Here is a 16319-nt window from a genome sequence, read left to right on the forward strand (position 1 = left end):
TAGGCAAGTGGCCTTCAACTTCACCTTCCATTCTCTCTTAACCAACGCCAACTAGTCGCCTCGTCGGTAACGTTAACGTGCGTGTGTGCAACCGCTTTTTCATTTCTTTTTTTCATCAAAAAAAAAAAAAAACCACGAAATTACCTCTCAATTTCCCCCAACACCTTCCATTTTTCTTCTCTCATAAATAAATTCTCATTTATTTTCCCAAAAAAATAAATTCTCATTTATTTTAGTATTTGACATTTGCATAGTTTTCCACTAAGCAACCAACACTCTGTCTTCACCTTCCCAACCTTCAACGCTTTGCAATTTAAATAAATATCCATTTTTTAAATTCCAAATATCACTGCCCAACGTTAACGTCGAAGCGGTTATTTATTATTTATATATTTATATTTATTTATTTATTTCTTACTGTTACTACTATTCTCAAACTTGCCTTTTGCGCTTCCCATATCACATATGATGTTCAACTTTTGTGTCCAATATGAAGTTCCACTTTTGTGTGCATTTTGTTTCCCCCCACTACGAGGTTGCTCCAAAGTTTCCATTTTTTTAAGGTTTCTTGGGGTTTGAACTCTCTTCCATACTGTAGTTTAGTTTAGTATGGAACCCGTGCCTATTGTGATGTATGTAAGTTCGGACGAGGAAGAAGAGGAAGTGGCGTGTTTGGAAGAGAAGGGAAGGAGGGCCATTGATCTTGATTGGATAAAGGAGTTTTTGGACATGTCGGATGAGGAGACAAACGAGGTTGTTGTGTTGGACGAGGTGAAAAAACCTGAACTCAAGTCAAAGTCTTTGGATGTGAAAAAAGTGGATGATGATGATGAGGAGGAGGAGGAGGATGATTGTGTTGTTCTGGATGGTGACCCGGAAAATCGAGTCACTTCGGTGGAGGGCTTGTCAACTGGATCAGATGAATTGGTTGTTGTTGGGGAGAAGGGTCAGGTATTTTTTTTCCCAATTTTTTGTGTTGGGTAGAAATTTTGGTTTTTTTGGTGTGTAATTGTTGGTGAGAGAGAGAGAGAGAGGGAGAGAGGGAGAGAGAGAGGATTAAATGATGGGTTTTATGTCATGCATGCTACTCTCAACTCAACTGTCATGCATGTGATTGATTATTTTCTGATTTTTTTCAAGGTTTGATTTAATGCATTGTTAAGTGGTAACCTTGATGTGTTTTCATTTTTCTTAAAGAGTTCAATACCTTGAACCGTCTGGGTGAAATTCATACGGCTCTTACTAAATATGTGAGTTTTACTTAACAGTGGGTGTGGGTCTTATTTTTTATTTTGTGGGTTTTATTCCCAAATTAGTGGGATATATATGAATTTAAACTGATGGAAGAAAATGTGTTAGAGATTGAGTTGCTTGCACTTCCAATTTTAAATGGATTCTTATTCTAAGATTGAAAGTGAAATATTTGATCCTGATTGGTAGGAGGTATGAATAGATGTTGCTAACTCAATCCAGATTATTTGGAAGAAAGCATAGCCTGAGCGGAACCCCTATGTGTTGCAATGTGATGATGGTTACTTATGATTTGTCTGTATTTAACTTCTTATGAAGTTATGCAACTTCTTGAAGTATGCTTGAGAATGCAATACTCATTCCAACAGAGATTTTTTCCATTAATCAAGACATTTGCTTTGGCTGCAGCATAGCTATTTTCTCTTTTGACATTCTGGCTTAGATTTTCCTTGGTTTTCATACATGATATTGTTTTCTCAAAACACAAATTTTCATACTTCACTTATGATTGAAGATGTATATATGTAGCATTTTAGATGTGGAGATTCATTTTTGTTTTGGACTTGCAGATTGCGTGCAGAGACTATCCTCATCCGCGGCATCTTTGTGTCAAATTTCCTTATTCTTCCGCCCCTCATGAGAAGCACTGTGACCAAGTAAAGATCATAACTTGTTGCTTAAGGCTATGTCAGAATTTAGTTTTATGCATTAGCTGGTTTAATTGTAATTGTTTGTTATTTTATGTTTGATATTATCCTTCTATCACTCTGATTTTTGCTTTCTTTAATGACATTCAGTGCCACTGTTATGTGTGTGACTCAGTAGCACCATGTCTGAAGTGGGGCACTGGCCATTTAGGTACAGATCATTGCCATGCAACTGATAAATCCGAGACATGGAGAACTCTGAGGAAGAATTTCATGTTGGGCAAGACTGCTCCATTATTGGCTTCATCCACTCATGGTACTTTGAGTGATGTGAGGACTGTCCAACATAATCATACTCTGCCCCTTGATATTATGCTATTGTCCCCAAATTCCATGTTGCTGAATCATACATCATTGTCAACTGCAACACATCCATGCTCCCCAGTAAATGTCATCCCTCAAAATCAAGCCTCTAGGACGATTACAATGCATGAGCGCTCTTCACTATATTCTAGCTTACGCAACCATGTCTCTAGCCCAAATGCTATCCCTGAATGCTCCACTGCCACCAACTTTACTATCCCATCTGGTACAAACAATGGTAGATGTCGAGTGTCAGGGTCTACTTTGGTGAGAAACAGATACCAGTCTCATTCTGTTCCACAGCACGGGCTAGGTGTGCGCAATCATGCCATCCAAAGGGTGCGAGGACATGGAGTAAGTAGTTTAGGGCATCAGTTCCTTCATTCGCACATGATGCTTAACAGGTTAGGCAGTGTTGGTGTTGGGAGCACCCTGCCAATGAACCATTCTGCTCATGGTGCTTCTGGCTTTGACAATCATATCAATCCAGCACAGCAATATGGCAGATATCATGCTGCAACAGGATTTTTAAATAACAGAACTTGTTATGGACAAAATGATGTCTGTGTCCCCCAAAATTTATTGTACCCAGATCCATGCTCTCAACCGAATAACCTCAGATCTGTCAGCAATTATAGTACAGCTTATGAAACCCAATTATGTTACCTATCAAATGGAAGCCAAAATTTTTATGCAAATTGTGTTCAGGGTAACAATGTTCCTTCAAGTAATGTGGCTAGCTTGAGTATAAATCGGGTTTTAAATGAGCATCAAGTAGGAAGTCAAAATGAAAATGCTTGTGGAAATGTAATCCATTGTGGAACTACAAGACAATATTCTTGCCAGCAGAAACATTATGACACGAGTCAAATTGAATCTGCACTAAAAGCAGATTTTTCAGCTTTTGACTCAAGTAGGATGGAGGATACCAGCCAAAGCATTTCACATCTACAAGGCTCAGGATCTATGAACATATACAGTGCCAAGGAGTCTGGTGCCCAGTTTACAGGAAGCACCTGTCTTGGCTCAGTCGATGACATCAAGCAGTGGCTCTTTGATGAAGAAAACTCTGTCCCAGTTGGAGCTGATGTTGCTTTGGCGTTTGACTCTGAGCTGAATATTCCATCTCCTGATCTTAGCACATTTGATGCAAGCACATTCTTATATGATTTTGAAAACTCTTGGGATTGTCCGGCACAAAGTCTAGTCTAGAATATTAGCTTAGCAATGTTATCAATGATGACGAGACTTCAAGGTAACGAGACAAGAATTCTGCTGATTGATTTATACATGGATGAGCTCAGAACTTGCTAGTGCTAGATATCGTATTAGTGACTACTACATATATATGACTTGTTGACTCTGAGGATCTCATAAGCTAGTGTTAGAAGTTATAATTGGACCGTGTTAGATCTGATGTCGTTCCCATTGCAGAAGAGTTTGATGCATTAGACAGACTGAATCTTTGAACTTACAAGCCTAGCACCAACCAATGGAAAAATCCTACATGTGTACAGGATGCTAACATAAGAAGGAATACAAGAACTGTGAAGCGTTGTTTTGCCTCTTTCATTTTCAGTTACGCGCAGTATGTTTAAGATTTCTATATAACTTTTTTCCCCCCTTCAAAATTTAGTATATAACATCATATCTAATGTTATTAAATGGAAAAATCTGAACATCTATGATCTCTGCCTAATAGGTAGATTTTTACATGCCTAACTATTTCTTTTTGTGAAAAAAGAATATTTGCCCCCCATAATATGAAAATAACAAAGGGATTTTTTTCCCCATAATTTCACACTTCTCTTTTATAATTGACAACTTATTCAATAAGGGAGAAAATTAACCGCGTGTAACTTACAAACATGTTTATACTTTAAGAGGTGTAGCCAATAGTGTGTTCAAAAGAAAAAGGGTATTTGATTAATAAATGATAATAAAGGATTTAGCATATACCTTTTTTATTTAAAGAAAAAATATTTTTTCTCAAAATATGTTTTAAGACTTATTTATGGTTCAGCCAACTCTAGTATTAGATTCAAATTGTACAACAAAAAAAAGTGACCCAGGTTTATGGCAAGTTCATATCCGGAATTGGACTCTTCGAAGGCGGAAGCAACAAACATGGCTTGAAAGATAGAAGGATGACGGCTTTAGTTTGATCCTAACAGGCAATTTATTCATTTCCTCGCAAAAGTTTATTCTTTAATCTCTAACCCTATGAATAATTTCCTAAAAGTAACCCAAAATTCTACTTTTTTTTCTCTTCTTCTTTAAATAGATAAATAAACAATCTTAAATTAAAAATATAAACTTATATAAAATATTGATTATATAAACATGTTAATTATATAAAATATTAATGATATATTATAAATAAATATAAATATTATTCATATAATATATGAATTATAATATAAATAAATAAACTTAAATATAAATAAAATAAAGTCAACCTTAAAAGACGTAAATCGTGCATGCCTAATAAACACTAACATAATAAAATCAACTTTTAAAACACACATTATATTTGAGAAATTATTTTATTGAGAACGATTGACACCATAAATGAATCTTGAATTCATTTTTTGTCAGAGTTGGTTTCATATATATTTTGCAAAGCCTCCTTCAATTTCCATGATCCTAATAATATGCTTCTCAATGCAACTAATATGGAGAGTGGAGACCAACTTTGTATGTCTTATACTAAATTTGTGGTGTTCTTTAAAATATTATTCGTTTCATTTTAATATAAAATTTTAAAAATATAAAAATTACGTTAAAATAAATTTTGAAGAAAAAGTGGAGCCTTGTTATATGTATGCACTTGTTTATTGATGAAAAACATTTTACGAAATAGAGTACGAAGCAGGTGTATCTTTTCTATTGGTTGAAAAAATTGAATAATAAAAAAAAAAATAAAGAAGATTTTAACCGAAATCACGCGGGTCGTGAATTTACAATTCAATAATAAAAGCAAACTCTTCCTCTGAAATGCACGATCATGTGCATATAGTACCAGTTATAACTCCAAATCCGAGTTATTCACCATTCTTCCTCTACTACTTGTTATTGCTCTAGTCTGAAGATCTTGATTCTTGAGAAAGGTTACATTACACGTGCAGGTCAGTGTTACTCCACCATCATCTCGAAATCTACTTACATGTATATATTTAGTAGATATATATCTTTTGGCGATTATATTTCTTGCTTCTTTAGGAAGAAAATAAAATATTTGTCTTTTTTTCTTTCAAGAAACATTTTGTAACACAGTGGTGAAGGCTGAAGAAACATGGAATTGAGTGCACTTGTTGTAGAAGGCGATGCGAACGTACGAAACGTTCATAAGGATCTGTTGAGATTAGTTGGGAATTGTACTACTGTGAACAGTGGCTTGCAAGCTGTGATCCTTCATCGCATGGGTAAAAGATTTGACGTCATTCTCATGGACATGGACTTGCCTCAACTTGAAGGAATTAGGGTATACGCACTTAATTTCATAATAGGAGCTAGGAAATTCAAACCACGTTCTTTCTTGATTTGATGGTTTACCTATATAGAATGTTCCGTGAGTGGTAATGTAATGAATAAAATGCATGTGCAATATTATGCGTATAAATTATATATAACGTGATTTTGTTGTTGCATGGTGTTATGTTATAGGCAACAAATGAACTTCGTGTAATGGGGGTTCGTAGCTTGATTTTGGGTATGTCGAGATCATGCAGTAAAGAGGAAGTGCGAAGTCGGGAAAGAATAATGGTGGAAGACGCCATAGATGTCCACTACACGAAACCCTTGACCGCTGAACAGCTTGAAGAAGCTCTTGAAATGTTAGATTCATGAAAATCCAACGTGTAAGGATGATGATCTGTTTTGCCATGCTGTGCACTGCTTTCTTATTCTATGGTGTTGTCGTGTGTACGTAATAAGGAGAAAACTTCAAAATGATCTTCTTGAACGAATCTTTGCTAAGGGTCCTTTTGCCTTTTTCTTTCTTCTTCTTATTTTCAACCGACTTTTTGAGTTGTAATTGATTTTGAAAATATATGATATTTGATTTTGTTGATAAGGTTATTTTATGATATTTGTCTAAAAGAATATTTTATAAGAATTATTTTTATCAGATAAATATAATCTAATTTTATTTTTGAGATTTTTATTTATAAATAAAAGTTGTTATACAAAATTAAATATTGATAATATATCTTATTCTAAAAACACGAAAACAAATCATAAAATAATTAAAAATAAATTAAATCTAAATATTTAAAATATAAATAAAATATTTTTATCAAAAATTAATTTATTCTCTTAAAGATATTTAAGCGTATTTCCAACACTTGTGCATGTGTTGCCTTTAGTTTCGAAACAATATGACTATTATAGTATTGTCACCATAAGTAGTTATTAGTTTTGAACTGATAGTGGTAGGTTAAGTTTAGTCGATTTTGGAAGGTTTTATAAGCAATGTTTATATTTAATATCGTTTTTCTTTTAAAGAACGAGTTTGTGTTTGGGTTGATAGTGTTTTGTGAGTTTGTTAGGTATACTTAATATCGCTTTTCTTTTTAAAAATTGAGTTTGTGTTTGGGTTCGTGTTTTCCGAGTTTGTTAAGTTTTTTTCCCCTCATAAAATAGTGGTATTATGTTTGCCGATTGGGCGTTGTTAAAGCATTGTAGTCCTTATTTGACATCTTATTTCATAATTAAAAAACCAACTTTGTATTTATATAGTGACTTTGTTTTACGATTTTATGACTTTTTCATTGGTTTGATAATTTATTATGTTTCATTGTGGATTGTTGTATTAAGCCTATGTCTCCACACATATATATGAACATGCTTGCATATATTATTGTGGTGTCCCTTGGCAAAATATAAACTTCAAACACATCAAAGAACCTTGGAAGAAAATATTTTGGTTGTGAAAGATTTGATGAACTAATAAACATTGTCCTTCTTTTCGAATGGTGTAGCCAAATAGATGAAGTGGAAAAATTAGTTATAATAGTATCAAGTTACATATCTTATTTGAAGGTTAAAGTTGAGAAACTAATAGAGGAGTTGAATGTGATGACTAAGTGTGTATTTTTGAATGTGTTAATATAATTGATATAAAAGTAATGTGAATTTGTAGAATTAATTTTGAATAAATATTAGTCAAAAGTAACGTGATCTTTGTTTAGATAATAAATGATATATATTTGATTTTTATATTGAATATTATTTAGAAATTTATTATCAAAGTTGATTTTGAATATATAATTATAAATCTTGATAAATAAAACTCCAAAATTGAGTTTAATGGAAAAGCTATGCTTCCAAATTATGTGAATTTTCATATCTTGAAATCAATTATACTAATAGTCAATGGTATCTCTTGTACCATTTTATTATATAAAATATTTTTTTTCTGTTCAAAAAAAAAAAAAAACTAATAGTCAAACACACTACAAATGTGATTTCGATCATTTTTGAATGCAATGAAATTGATTTTAAATATATTTGATATGGAACCAAACATACTCTAAAAAGGTACATATTGTGAAAGAAAAGTTGATGGAGGTTATGCGGAGGGTGCAAGCAAATGATATTGATATGAAGAAGAACTTTTTATTGTGTGTATGTTAGTGTTTATTTTGGTAGCAATTATACTCATATCATAAGTCAATATGAAGCTTTCATTAGTTACTTTGAATTATATATTTTAGTCACGGAATGTTTGTTTGTGTTTTTCAATATCACATGTTTTGAATATATAAAGTGCGGTACTTTCATAAAGTTGTCCTTATGGAAAACAAATGTCAATGACAATGTGTAGATGTTTGACGATTACAAAAGCAAGTGGTTGCGACTGGACCTGTTGTTATATTGAGGTTAGGAACGATGATCAATTTTTTCTTATTGTCATTACAGGAAATATTATATATAGTGATATACAAAAAGTCTCACTATATATACAATATATATAGGTATATATATCTATTTGATATATAGTCACACAATTTTAGTGTTGATTTTGAATGAGATTTAACAACATATTTTATATGTTATTATAATCTATACCCATATTTTTTTTAACAATATATCAATATATATTGTATTTATTATGTGATAAACATAACTTTTAATGATATATATAGTGTCACTATAAGATGTGTGTTATTATATGACAATTTTCTTGTAATGTTTCTAATTTTTTCTAATTTGTAACGACTAGTTTGATTTTCATCCTTTTTAGTGTGTAAGAGTGGAGATCCAACTCCATGACTTGTTGCATCCTTATTGTCGTGTTCACCTAATAAAGGTAATGTAAAACAAATAGTATTAGATATGAGACTAGATGTTATAAAAAAAAAGCTTATTAATTAATGAACTACAAGTTTACTTGTATTTTATAATCTTGAGCTCAGCCACGATGTGACATTCACTTGTCAACCCAAATGTTATAATCATTTCTACAAAAGTAAATGAAAGCAAATTTTTAGTTATTGCCGCATAGTGTATAAAAAAAATAGATTTTTATTTGGGAAAAAAATGTTGGGAGCAACCTGAGTTATATATATATATATATATATATGTCTTGTTACGTTGTTCTTGTTGATTTTAAATATTAAAGTAATAATAAGGTCATGCAAAATGATCTCTTTATTATTTATTTTAAAAAGAAAGTTTTAACTTCATTATTTTTATAAGGTTATTTCATATATAACCTCACAATAGTGAGGTATTATCCATTTTAAATCTAAATTTTTACCTAATTTTATTTTTGATCATTTTTCAAAAGTAGGTCATCATTTAAGAGAGACTACATGTGTTAGTTTGAGCGTGAATTAATGTGCTTCGGTTCATTTTGGGCTTCAAAGTCCCATATATATAGGTCATGTTATCTTGTTCATGTCAATTTTAAATATAAATTAATTAAGGTAATTATAATTAATAATACTTAATAAATTATCATCATTTTAAGAAGAGAGTCATAATTTTATTATTTTTATAAAGTTATTTCATATTTAATTTCATAATAATGAAATATTGTCAGTTTTAAATCTAAATTCTCGTCCAATTTTACTTTTAATCGTCTTTCAAAAGTCTCTTAATCATTAAAGTATATATGTGATTTATAAATTATTATTATTTTTTCTTATTTTATTGATGTGAAATTTTATTTGTATTTTAACATAATATGTTTTTGTATATTATATGAGGATTCCCTCATTGCTTGAAAGTAAATAATAAAAAAAACATAGAGTTGAAATAAACATATAGAAGGCGATGAGGACATACGAATGGCTTATAAAGTTGCACCACTTTGGACAGTGGCATGAAAGCCGTGGCCCTTCATTGCATGGGAAAAAAGATTTGACCTCATTCTCATGTCTAACAATGATGGAATTAAGGTACGCACTTAATTTCATAATAGGAGTTAGGAAATTCAAACCACGTCTTTCTTGATTTGCTTTACCTACATGGAATATTTCGAGAGTGGAAATATAATGCACGTGCATGCGTATAAATTATATATTATGTGATTTTCTTGTTTCATGGTTTTGTACAGGCAACAAACTTACTTCGTATAATGGTGGTTCGTAGCTTGAATAAAATGCCATCTTTTTTTATTTTATTTTATTTTATATGCCATTTTTTTTGGTAAAGATAAGAAAAATTATAAAGATGGTCGCAATGAGAATTGAACCTAAGTCTTCATGTTTCTAACTAACTCAACCCTTCCCCACTCAACCACTATGCTAACCCTAATGATTATTTTATATGCCATCTGAATTTCCACTCAAGAAACATTGAATATAAGTGAATCAAATCAAGGAATATATCCTTCATTATCATCCATGAGAATATAGGTCAAATCTTTTGCCATTGCAATGAAGGGTCACGGCTTCTTTGCCACCTTCCATAGTAACACGCACAAGTTCCTCAAGAACAGATCTTCATACTAGAGCAACAAGATCAAAATTAAGAACCCGCGTGATGTAGTTTATGAAAAGTTTAAATAGTCTATTCCAAAAACAAATGCTTAATTAGTTATTTTTTAAGTCATCTAATGAACATGATCAAAATTAATGGTTTGTTGGTTGAAAAATTGAATATTAAAAAGAAAAATTATAAAATATCATATATATATATTATAGTTATTTATTTAAACTTTGTTTTGTATATTTCACTTCTTTATCTAGTAAAGAAAATAATAACAACCAAAAAGTTAGTTATTCAGTTGAGGTATATAATAACTAACTTTCACTTGTTATTATTGTTCTATTTCATTAAAAATAAACAAAACTAATTAAGTTTTGAGAATCCGAAGAAAATCCAAATGTAGTGTTACGTGCGTGCGAATGGAATGGCATATTTATAATCGTATATATAGGCATAGCACTCCAACAAACTAGCTTAATTATATTCATACATCGTTCTTTCTCTGAAGCTGCAGAACTAATAGAGTTGTCATTCAAGTTAACTAATTAGTGCTTTTTTACATTATCTTCAATTCAAATGAATATATTTTTCTGCAACTATGTTTCTTGCTTGTTTAGGAATAAAGTGAAATACTTGTCTTGTTTTTTTTTTTTTTTTTTTTCAAGAAACATTTGTAACACGAGTGGTGAAAATATATATCGGTGCAAGTTATGGAGGAAGGCCAAGGCAGCAACAAACACAAAGTGATAATCGCTCCTATACTTGAAGCTGAAACTGAAAGGGAAAAGTTGGGAAATGAATTCAGTGCAATTGTTGTAGAGGAAGATGTTGTCGTCAGAATGGGTCACAAAGAGATTTTGACATTAAATGGGGCGAAAACTTGTGATACTGTGGGAAATGGTCGAGAAGCCACGACCCTTCATCTCAATGGCAAAAGATTTGACATCATTCTCATGGATTTGGACATGCCTGATGATGATGGATTTAACGTAAGTACGCAGTTAACTTCATAACATATGAGGAATGTCTCTTTAGTACGTAAAAAGCATGTGCATGCAATTATTTTATAATGAGTTTTTCTTTTTGCATGTTTTTATACAGACAATAGATACACTTCGTTCATTGGGCGTTCGCAGCTTGATTTTAAGTGTGTCGGGACCATGCTGTCCAGAAATTTTTCCTAGATTATTCAAGGAAGTGCCGATAGATGGCCACTTAATCAAACCCTTGACTGTTCAGATGCTTGGAGAAGCTCTTCAAAAGTTCAAATCATGATGAAGAAAATGAAAATCCAACTCTGATGAATGCAGTGCAACAATAGTGGTCTGTTTTTTCATGCTAACACATTGTTTGTTGTGTGTACAAGATAAGGAGAAGAAACCTCCAAAATGACCTTTTATTTGTAACAAATCTTGCAAAGGGTCCTACTGTTTTCAGTTTCCAAGTTTTCAACTGACTTTTAGAGTTGTAACTGATTTTGACAATATATGATGTTTGATCATTTGCATTTTCAAAGAAACAAGAATTTGGTCCATTTGGAGCAACTGTTTGATCTATTTGTAATGGAAAATAAAAACGGCCTCTTAAGTGACTGTATCTTATTATTGGGAGTTGCTACGGTACCCTCAAAGATTGAGAGGTTTCAATACATTTTCCTATATAAAAACTCATAAAAATTTAAAAAAGATTAATTTAATTATAAAATGAAGAATCTAAATTATACTTATAAAATAAAAAATAAGATAAAATTATAGAGATTAAAATTATAAGATTTCAATAATATTATAAAATATTAAAAAAAAGAAAAAATTAATAAATAGTAGAAATAAAAAATTATTAAAATTACAATATAGAAATTCAAAAATTTAAGACAAAAAGACAAAAAATATACTTAAAAAATTATTAAAATTAAAATATAAAAATTAAAAAATTTTAAATGAAAAGATAAAAATATACTTAAAAAATTATTAAAATTAAACTATTTAAATATATAATAATATTATTACAAATAAATTAGAATATATAAAATAAAAATAAAATGACTAAATAATTTAAAAATTAAAAAAATAAAATATCATAAATATTATTTAAATAAATTATTAAAAATATAAAATATAAAAAACTGTACCGGTACCCTCTCAAATAAGATAGGTACCGTAGAATTTCTCTCTTATTATTTGCTCACTTTAGGGTCAATCTGAAAAAATATTAAATTAATGCAAAGATTGTGCATAGTATCGAAGGCAATAATATAATAGTAGCTATCAGTGTTTTATATATCCCTTCGGATATGTTCATATATGTATATGTATTCAATATCAGTTACAGTTTGCAACATTAAACACACAAAAAGGAAATGTTTAGGACTTTAGAGTAATTTATTTTGTTATCTAATTAAGAAGTATATTAGACATGCAATTAGAGAAACATGGCAAGTTAAGACACAAAATTAGCTTTAACGCAAATTTTCTAAATAATCAATTGTATACTAGCAAGTAGCTAGAGTGTTGCTTACTTGCTCCCTGTTTAATTGGTAAACCCCTTCTGCATGATTTAATTAAATCCCTGAAATGAGTACACCTCAGATAATTTAAGTAGATTTTTGGTTTCTAAGAATCATGCATTCTCCTTCACCCTGTTCGAAGCATGTTGGAGGACACTAAACATGAAACTTTTGCAAGTAATTGATTTCAATGTCTAACGGTTATTGCTTTCACTGTTCTTTTTTTTTTTAAATGAACAAATTATATTAACAACAAAAAAATTTCAAACTTAAGATCGTGTGAATATTGTCCTAACCTTTCACTATTATGTCATCCTTAATGATTTAAATAAATAATTATTTTAAGTTGATGAGTCTTATTAAGAAAATTAATATATTTAGTTAGTAGTAACTTAAACACTTAACGAAATAGAATAACATGAAGTGTTCCTATCGGTTAGAGAGATTGATTTGAGTTTTGTTTGTACAACTATAAAAAGCAAAGTGGAGCCTTGTTAGTTGTTATATATATGTACAATTCATTGGCTGAAAATCATTTATGAAATAGAGTACGAAATAACTGTATCTTTCCTATTTGCTGAAAAAATGAATAATAAAAAGAAAAAAAATAGAGTTTAACCCATATTTTGTATAGTTAATTTACAATAACTCATATATAACACACAAACTGCTATTTTATCTGAGATAATTTTTAAAACTTTTTTTAACTTTATATTTAATTTAATTTTTATTTATTATAATTATTTATAAATTAAATTTTAATATTTTAAAAATAAACTATCTATAATTATTAATTATAAATTTAAAATATAATTTATATATTTAAAAATATCTATTTATTTAATTTTAAATAATATTTATATATTGAAATATAATATTTATTTATATACATAATTTTTTTTTAAAAAATAGTTATATATAATAAATATTTAACCTTTATATTGCATATTCTAAAATGGTAATTGCAAGCACTTCCTCTGAAGTACGGTTGCTCTCTGTCTACGATCCATTTTATTAAGAAGAGATCATGAACAAGCCAACAAATACATTGAATTTAATTTTCTTCCAACAAATACATTGAATTTAATTTAGAAAATTAAGATGTTATCTTTATAGTTATTTATTTAAACTTTGTTGTGTATATTTCACTTCTTTATCTTGTAAAGGCAATAATAACTACTAAAAGTTAGTTATTCAGTTGAGGTAAACAGTAAACTTAATAACTAACTTTCAGCCTTTACATTCTTTTATTTTATTTCGTGAAAATAAACAAAACTAAATTTTGAGAATTCGAAGAATATACGTGCAGGTCAGTGTACTTACATATACATATATATATAACAGATTTATCTTTCATGCATATTTTTATATTCATCCATCTTTCTCGTTTGATCAGAAGCTGCAGAACTAATAGAGTTGTCACGCATTAATTCAGGTTAACTAATTAGTGTTTCTTGACATTATCTTGAATTGAAATGTATATATACATATTCATATTTTTCAGCAACTATTTCTTGCTTGTTTAGGAAGAAAGTAAAATATTTGTCTTTTTCTTTTTCAAAGAAACATTTGTAACACAAGTGGTGAAGAGTTAGGTGCAAGTTATGGAAGGCCAAAGCAGCAACAAACGCAAAGCGATAGCTGAACCTGAGTGGGACTATGAATTCAGTGCACTTGTTGTAGAAGAAGATGCGGACGTGAGAATGGCTCACAAAGAGATTTTGACATTAGTTGGGGCGAGAACTTGTGATACTGTAGGAAATGGCCAAGAAGCCGTGAACCTTCATCTCAATGGCAAAACATTTGATCTCATTCTCATGGATTTTGACATGCCTGGTGGTGATGGATTTGTGGTACGTACAGTTGATGAATGTCTGTCTCTCTAGTAAATGCATGTGCATGTGCTTGCAGCGTATCAATTATAATGAGACTTTCTTGTTGCATGTTTTTATACAGACAACAAATAAGCTTCGTTCAATGGGGGTTCATAGCTTGATTTTAAGTGTGTCGGGACCGTGCTCTCAAGATACTGTGCAAAGATTTTTGAAGGAAATCCCGATAGATGGCCACTATATCAAACCCTTGACTGTTCAGATGCTTCAAGAAGCTCTTCAAAAGCTAAACTTAAAGCCATGAAAATTCAACTGTGTGATGGATGCAGTACAATAATAGTGGTCTGTTTATTCATGCTAATTAGCAGTATGAACAGTGTTTGTTGTGTGTACAAAATAAGGAGAAAATACTCCAAAATGACCTTTTATTCTTTAACAAATCTTGCAAAGTGTCCTTCTGTTTTCAGTTTCTAAGTTTTCAACTGAAATGTAGAATTGTAACTGATTTTGACAATATATGGTGTTCGATCATTTACATTTTCAAGGAAACAAGAATTTGGTCCATTTGGAGCAACTCTTTGATCTATTTGTAATGGGTGGCTGTATCTTATTATTTGCCTACTTTAGAGACAAACTGAAAAATACTAAACTGTTACACATGGATTGGGCACAGTTACTATCAAAGACAATAATATATATTGATTGTAGCTATCAGTTATATATAATTATATATCCCTTCGGTTATGTTCCTGTTTATGTACGTATTCGATAGGAGTTTCAGTTTGCAACATTAAACCACAAAAAGGAAATGTTTAGGCTAATTTATTTTGTTATCTAATTAGTAAATTAGACATGTAAAGAAACATGGCAAGTTAAAACACAAAATTCGCTTTAATGTATATGCTAATGCCATTTCATGAGTTCCCAGTCATGCATTTCCTGACTCCAGATTTACTTGGAATCCATTTTTCTAAATAATCAATTTTATACTAGCTAGACAGTTCTCCTACTTCAATTGGTAAACCCCTGCTGCAAGGTTTAATTAAATCCCTGAAATTAGTAATACCTTCGTAAATATTACTTAAACTACTCTTAGATAATTTAATTAGATTTTTGGTTTCAAGAATTATGTATTCTGGTGTAAAAAAAAAGAGAAAGAATTATGTACTCTCCTTCATCCTGTTCAAAGCATGGTTGGAGGATACTAAAGATGGAGACTTCTGCAAGTAATTGATTACAAGTCTCTCACGGTTGTTTTCACTCAGCTTCAATAACTTTCACTTCTTTTACAATCATGTTCATTCTTTAAACATTACACCTATATGCTATATCGTTTCCTCGGATTTAATTACCTAATTCAATTCACTAAAATTATGAAAAAATAATTAATTAAGTTAATAACAATAAATCTATCTTTCTCTAATATTTTTCTTTGCAAAACTATCTTTATATTATCCCTTTCTTAAATAATACTCCTTTCTCTCTTAATTAACAAAGCATATGTAGTTAAAAACATTTTAGTCTAAAAAATAATTAATACATGAGATTATATAAAATAAGTTTAATTTAAAGAAACAACCGATTGTTAAGTTAGATCTTAAGTCTTACAAATAAAAATAGTAGTATTTGTTTAATTTATCACAACTCAACATTTTTATTCATTGATGAAACCAGTTAATGAAAAAAAAAATTAAATCAATCGATTGTTCACAACTTCAAAAATCGTTCTCAATTTGTTACTTTCATGAACCAAATTGATTAACTATTATAATTTCAGAGACTAAA

The 16319-nt window shown here is 30.2% G+C and overlaps 4 protein-coding genes across 5 annotated transcripts; all 4 read left to right on the top strand.

The window, feature by feature from the left end:
• Positions 1-3940, top strand: LOC109803984 (uncharacterized). Its single transcript, XM_020365703.3, has 3 exons — positions 1-951; positions 1821-1907; positions 2049-3940. The coding sequence occupies exons 1-3, from the start codon at positions 610-612 to the stop codon at positions 3471-3473; spliced, it is 1854 nt and encodes a 617-aa protein (XP_020221292.1). The 5' UTR covers positions 1-609; the 3' UTR covers positions 3474-3940.
• A 1203-nt stretch (positions 3941-5143) lies between these two features.
• Positions 5144-6346, top strand: LOC109803785 (two-component response regulator ARR22). Its single transcript, XM_083076417.1, has 3 exons — positions 5144-5389; positions 5520-5745; positions 5928-6346. The coding sequence occupies exons 2-3, from the start codon at positions 5557-5559 to the stop codon at positions 6108-6110; spliced, it is 372 nt and encodes a 123-aa protein (XP_082932543.1). The 5' UTR covers positions 5144-5389; positions 5520-5556; the 3' UTR covers positions 6111-6346.
• A 2713-nt stretch (positions 6347-9059) lies between these two features.
• On the top strand, positions 9060-12572 carry LOC109803786 (two-component response regulator 24-like). The gene is made up of 2 exons (XM_020365461.2): positions 9060-11188; positions 11301-12572. Exons 1-2 carry the CDS (start codon positions 10910-10912, stop codon positions 11472-11474), a joined length of 453 nt encoding a protein of 150 aa, XP_020221050.1. The 5' UTR covers positions 9060-10909; the 3' UTR covers positions 11475-12572.
• Positions 12573-13932: 1360 nt separating this feature from the next.
• LOC109803787 (two-component response regulator 24) lies at positions 13933-15114 on the top strand. Of its 2 annotated transcripts, XM_083059282.1 has the most exons (4): positions 13933-14011; positions 14099-14137; positions 14266-14555; positions 14659-15114. In XM_083059282.1, the coding sequence occupies exons 3-4, from the start codon at positions 14307-14309 to the stop codon at positions 14836-14838; spliced, it is 429 nt and encodes a 142-aa protein (XP_082915408.1). In that variant the 5' UTR covers positions 13933-14011; positions 14099-14137; positions 14266-14306; the 3' UTR covers positions 14839-15114. The 2 variants fall into 2 exon arrangements, with proteins under 2 accessions (XP_082915408.1, XP_020221051.1); XM_020365462.3 differs by lacking the exon at positions 13933-14011 and having other exon boundaries at positions 14057-14137.
• The last annotated feature ends 1205 nt before the right edge of the window (positions 15115-16319 follow it).

This window comes from Cajanus cajan, chromosome 6 (assembly GCF_000230855.2).
Source record: "Cajanus cajan strain Asha chromosome 6, NIPB_CcT2T_4, whole genome shotgun sequence".
Classification (NCBI taxonomy): domain Eukaryota; kingdom Viridiplantae; phylum Streptophyta; class Magnoliopsida; order Fabales; family Fabaceae; genus Cajanus; species Cajanus cajan.

What these genes read in the sequence shown, in the direction of transcription:
- LOC109803984 (XM_020365703.3), top strand. Translation starts at nt 610, where the DNA reads ATGGAACCCGTGCCTATTGTGATGTATGTAAGTTCGGACGAGGAAGAA. An exon ending in TTGTTGGGGAGAAGGGTCAG is followed by an intron (nt 952 to 1,820) that starts GTATTTTTTTTC and finishes TTGGACTTGCAG; the next exon opens with ATTGCGTGCAGAGACTATCC. An exon ending in ATGAGAAGCACTGTGACCAA is followed by an intron (nt 1,908 to 2,048) that starts GTAAAGATCATA and finishes AATGACATTCAG; the next exon opens with TGCCACTGTTATGTGTGTGA.
- LOC109803785 (XM_083076417.1), top strand. Translation starts at nt 5,557, where the DNA reads ATGGAATTGAGTGCACTTGTTGTAGAAGGCGATGCGAACGTACGAAAC. An exon ending in CTCAACTTGAAGGAATTAGG is followed by an intron (nt 5,746 to 5,927) that starts GTATACGCACTT and finishes GTTATGTTATAG; the next exon opens with GCAACAAATGAACTTCGTGT.
- LOC109803786 (XM_020365461.2), top strand. Translation starts at nt 10,910, where the DNA reads ATGGAGGAAGGCCAAGGCAGCAACAAACACAAAGTGATAATCGCTCCT. An exon ending in CTGATGATGATGGATTTAAC is followed by an intron (nt 11,189 to 11,300) that starts GTAAGTACGCAG and finishes GTTTTTATACAG; the next exon opens with ACAATAGATACACTTCGTTC.
- LOC109803787 (XM_083059282.1), top strand. Translation starts at nt 14,307, where the DNA reads ATGGAAGGCCAAAGCAGCAACAAACGCAAAGCGATAGCTGAACCTGAG. An exon ending in CTGGTGGTGATGGATTTGTG is followed by an intron (nt 14,556 to 14,658) that starts GTACGTACAGTT and finishes GTTTTTATACAG; the next exon opens with ACAACAAATAAGCTTCGTTC.